The sequence below is a fragment of the Meriones unguiculatus genome, chromosome 1 (genome assembly GCF_030254825.1).
Source record: "Meriones unguiculatus strain TT.TT164.6M chromosome 1, Bangor_MerUng_6.1, whole genome shotgun sequence".
NCBI lineage: Eukaryota > Metazoa > Chordata > Mammalia > Rodentia > Muridae > Meriones > Meriones unguiculatus.
In genome coordinates, this window is record NC_083349.1 from 175,629,152 (window position 1) to 175,634,123 (window position 4,972).

The window sequence follows — 4,972 nt, forward strand, 5'->3', positions numbered from 1 at the left end:
ATGAAGACACTGACAGAAGATTGCAGGGATAAAGGCATGGCAGATGATTCTTTAAGAGTACTTGAGCCAAGTCTAGTTTTACTGTCACTGGATACAGCACAGCAAAACACTATACTCTACCTAACAGGTGAAGACAAAAGTAGAGCAGAATGAATGGTGAGGACAGAGTCAGTATACCAAAAGACCTGTCTGTGATCAGTACCAGTTTTTTGTTGTTGTTTGTTTGTTTGTTTGTTTTTTCTGACCTGCTCCTTTCTGTCATAAGCTCTCTTGAGTGATTGGCTCATTGTCAATCAGGTGATTCAAGGAAGCTTTATTCCTGAAAACCCAACAGGGCCGTGTGTGTGTGTGTGTGTGTGTGTGTGTGTTTAAATTTTAATTTTGTTTATTCATTTATCCGTATACTTGAGTGGATAAAAGTGTGGAGTTCAAAAATATGACCCAATAGGTAAAGTACTTGTTATCAATCATCAATAATTTTGAAGCAAACTATATTTGAACTAAAGACCTGGTTACTGAATTATAAACCAAACTGATTGGGTTTTTGAGGACCTTATCTTTAAAGCCCTTACCATAGAAAAATTAAATAAGATGGTATAGGTGAAAAAGTTCATCTCAGTGTCTGAAGAATAATTAATGCTCTAAAAATATGAGTTAAGAATCTAAAAAAATAGGAGACAGGAAATGTTAGTAGGCAGAAAGCATAAGTGTATTCCCAGTGCAAAGGAAGTTGTGGTAAGGCCAGACTTGACACAGAAAGAAGTAAAAGAAGGGTCAAAGGTATTTTCTATATTTAATCACAAAAAAGAAACTTCACTTAGACAAGAAAACTTATTTCAGCTATTTTTTTAATGAGGCTACAGATTACTTGCCCAGGAAAAGCATGGGCAATAAGAATAGTTATAGAATTAATTATGAGACACTGGTGATTGTTGAGGCAAAACAAAACAGAACATGCTGTAAATAAGTTTCTCTGTTGTGTGCTGTTTTGTTTAAGACAATGAAACCAGAGATTAATGATAAGGGATAATAATTTTTAAAAGTCCATTATAAACTCCAAAATCTAAACATCTAAGCTAAAGTGTGAAACACCCTTCTCAAGGATCTCTTCACTTCCTTGTTCCTCAGTGAATAGATTAAAGAGTTCAGCATGGGCGAGACAATATTATTTAATATTTGCACCACAGCCCCAAGCAGAGGGTTCGGTGTGCGCTGAAGATAGATAATGATCACAGGTCCATAGGCACAGAGGATGGCACTGAGGTGGGCACTGCAGGTGGAGAATGCTTTCTGCCTGCCCTCTGCTGAACGGATTCTCAGAATAGCAATCCCAATGTGTGCATAGGAGATACAAACACTGAAGAGAAGCATCAGAGCCAGAAAGCCAACATTGATGGAACCCACCTTCCGGGCCAGTGTGTTATCAGTACAAGCCAGGGGTAAAACTGCAGGAAGGTCACAGAAGAAATGATGGACATGATTGGGTCCACAGTAGGTTAACTGAAAGGTAAAGAATGTCAGAATGCTCGACTGAAGACATCCTATCACCCAGGATACTATGACCAAGCCCAGGCACACTCCTGGTTTCATGATGAGCATGTATCTCAGTGGGTGGCAGATGGCAACATAGCGGTCATAGGCCATCACTGAGTAGAGGCAGCCTTCAGTAGCACCCAGGAAGTGATAGAAGAATAGTTGGGCCGCACAGCCTTTGTAAGAGATAGCTGGGCTCTGGCCAGAGAGATAGTGGAGCATCTTGGGGCAGGTTACTGATGGGAACAACATGTCAAAGATGGATAGAAGTCCCAAGAAGAAATACATAGGGGTGTGAAGGGTAGATGAAGAAACTATTGCTGCAAAGATGAGCAAATTTCCAAGCAAGGTGAAAAAGTAGATGAATAAGAACACAACAAAAAGTAGAGTTTCCAGACCTTGTGTCTGGGGTAGTCCCAGTAGAATAAATTCTTCCAGCAATGTGTGATTTCCCATGGCTCAGGAAGTCTGTTTTACATTATTCTAAACATAAAAATATGAATGTGGAGGTTAATAAAAGTAAAGTGCTTCCTGTTATAAATTTTTATTAATTTTTTTGTCCTTAGTAATAACAATGAGAATCATTTCAAGGTTATCTGTGTGCTATATAAGCATAATATGAATACAGACTTCATATCTAAAGATATATTTCCTCTACAGCATGAATGAGAACAGAGCAAAAGCTTAACATGCCAAAATAACAGGTAAACTAAGATGACAGAGTTCAAAGTACCAAGCAATGACATGGTTTAGCTAATTCCCCTAATCCATCATTTAAAACACATAATGATAATCCAACCTGGAAGATTGTTCCTTTTCATTCCATTTGGAGAATTTTAAATCACTTGATAATATTAACTAGCACGCCAAGATATTCATCAAAGTTGAACTTGGGGTCCTTCACCTCTAATTTGAAGGATGGGTCATCATAAAGAGCAATTTAGGGTTTTTACACTATTCCAATATATATACACACACACACACACACACACATATCTGTGTATAAATGTAGATAGATCCACACATGCATATATATGTATATACATATATTCCTTGGTTAGAACATTTTCTCATATGACAATGTTCATTTACATAAAAATGAACTGACAGTAAAAATTTTCATATTATTTTAGATTTAAAATTCCTTAGAATTGAGCAGCCATGTTTCATTTTGTTGGTTTTATATTTTAATGGAGTTACATGCTATGTAAAGAAATGAATATCATATAAACATTGTACAATATATGATATTCATTTCTTCACATAATAACCATTATATATTGAATTTTGACTGATTAGAACATTGAAACAAATCAAACCTGGACTTCTTGGATGCTTAATATTTGCAAAGATTTTATTGACCAAAAATTTAAGGTAAATATGTTTCACTTTATCCAATGTTCTCAATAGATATTAGCACATACCTGGATATTACTAAAAATGGAAGAATGTTCCACAGCAGACATACAGATGTATTCTTTTGCTACATACATCCTCATGCATTGTGATTTGCATATGTCCATGCCATATTTTGCTTTGTTTCATTTGAATGAAAATAGGCAACTGAGTTTGCGAAGAACCCAAAAGTACCTCTGGGTGAGTGGGATAAGAAGTCTGTTGAAATACTTGCATTTCAAGGTTCTTGGGACTCAACCATGAGCAGACTGTTTTTCACATAGCATTTTTATTTTATCCATTTTCTTGGGATTCAAATTATACAGGAATCCTTCAGTCAACATTGCTCTGATGTCTAATGTTGAATTCATAGTCCTTTTCTCTAATCTCTTAAAATTGGTAATTCCTGTGTTAAAAAAAAATACCTTCTAAAACAGTGGAAGTGATAAGTCCTTACCATCAATGTCCAAACATGATGTTCTAGAGAGAAAGAGTCCAGAAAATACTAAGTTCAAGGTCCCTAAAATAAAGACTGTGATTTATAATCTAAATCTAATCTAGCATAGTGTGTATTAAAGAGCTGGAATTAAAACATTTGTTCAGTGGATGCATCCCTAAATGACAAGTTGGAAATTACTTTATGAACATGATTGAACTATGTGCTCCAAGAAGAGACCATGTCATTGATAGTAATTACTCTATCTCTATAACATCATATTTGAGATGTTCCATGATTGTGTTGACACAAATTGAAGGTTCAAAAATGGTTACTTTCAATCTGGAACCTTATTTAGGACTTTGAAACAATGAACTCCAAAGCCACAATGTTCATCTTTTCTTTCCAGATTCCATACCTACTGGAGAACATTTAGATACTGTTTACATTATGAAACATTTGATTCTTGAGGAAGGACAGAGGCGGGCTAAATGCCAAGCATCTCCATAATAACTGGCACTTAGTCATTTTACATTGGTGAAGGATGAAATATGAAAATAGTAAGTTGCATGAAAAGCAAAGAAAAGGAAATGGAATTTCCTGAGGAAAACCACATGAAACCATCACTGTTACTGAAAAATTACACTATTACTGAAAATTACATAGCAATATGAAAGAATATGAATAGGAATTAGTTAAAAGTATCTGAAGTAGAATAAAATCTTTTCAAACAACCAGAATGCTTAAGATGCATTTAGATTGATCATCTTAGTTCTTGTGATAATCGCATATAGTAAATTATTAAAATAATTTATTTTCATTATTGTATGAAGTTTATAATGGAAGTTTATTGCATTGAAGTCATTAAGTCTTGGATAGTTTGGGTTCTTGTTAGAAGAAAGCTAATATTCTTCCACTTATTCCTAAAATGTTTCACAATTTCTCATGGAAAATCATCTGGACTTTAATTTGACTTTTCTGTGTGCAGCATTGTAGGTCATGGTTACTGGTCGTTCCAGAGTTATAGAAACACATCTTTAGAGTTTTCAGGACAATTTAATTTAGTCTTGATGAGCAGAGAGAGTCATTGCAAATCAGGATAAAATGGAAAAAATACTGTTGGAAACTTGTAGTGTTTCTCTCTATAGGTGTAGTTAATGTGTAATGAACATTCAGGTATGCTTATTATTAGCTAGCTCAGATAATATTTTTCTTCTGAAACTCCTGTTAATAAATGAACATATGATTTAGCTTGGATCTGTTCCTGGCAGAAGGATGAGGGATAGTAATTAGAAAAGATGAGACTTTTAAGAGGGACAGATTTGTTTTAAATGTTAACTGCTTCTAGTTATTTGTGGAGAAGAAGAGTTGAGAAATGTTATTCACATCTTCACTTAAAGCAAAGGGAGGAAAACAGTGATTTAAGGTTGGCATGAACGCCATGAAGTATGAATGTCTCTTTTGGAAATACCCTTTGTTCCACATAGAGATAGCTGAATTTTGTTAGAAAATATGCAAGTGATAAAAAAAATGGGGACACACCCTTTAGTGCTTATATAACCCCATACAGTTCTCATGTGAAAACATTCCAACAGAGTGCAATAGAAA

The 4,972-nt window shown here is 34.9% G+C and overlaps 1 protein-coding gene across 1 annotated transcript; it reads right to left on the reverse strand.

Moving 5' to 3' along the window:
- Positions 1–1,071: 1,071 nt before the first annotated feature.
- Positions 1,072–1,989, reverse strand: LOC110562677 (olfactory receptor 10N1-like). The gene has a single exon (XM_021659508.1). It carries the CDS (start codon positions 1,987–1,989, stop codon positions 1,072–1,074), a length of 918 nt encoding a protein of 305 aa, XP_021515183.1.
- Between the last annotated feature and the right edge of the window lie 2,983 nt (positions 1,990–4,972).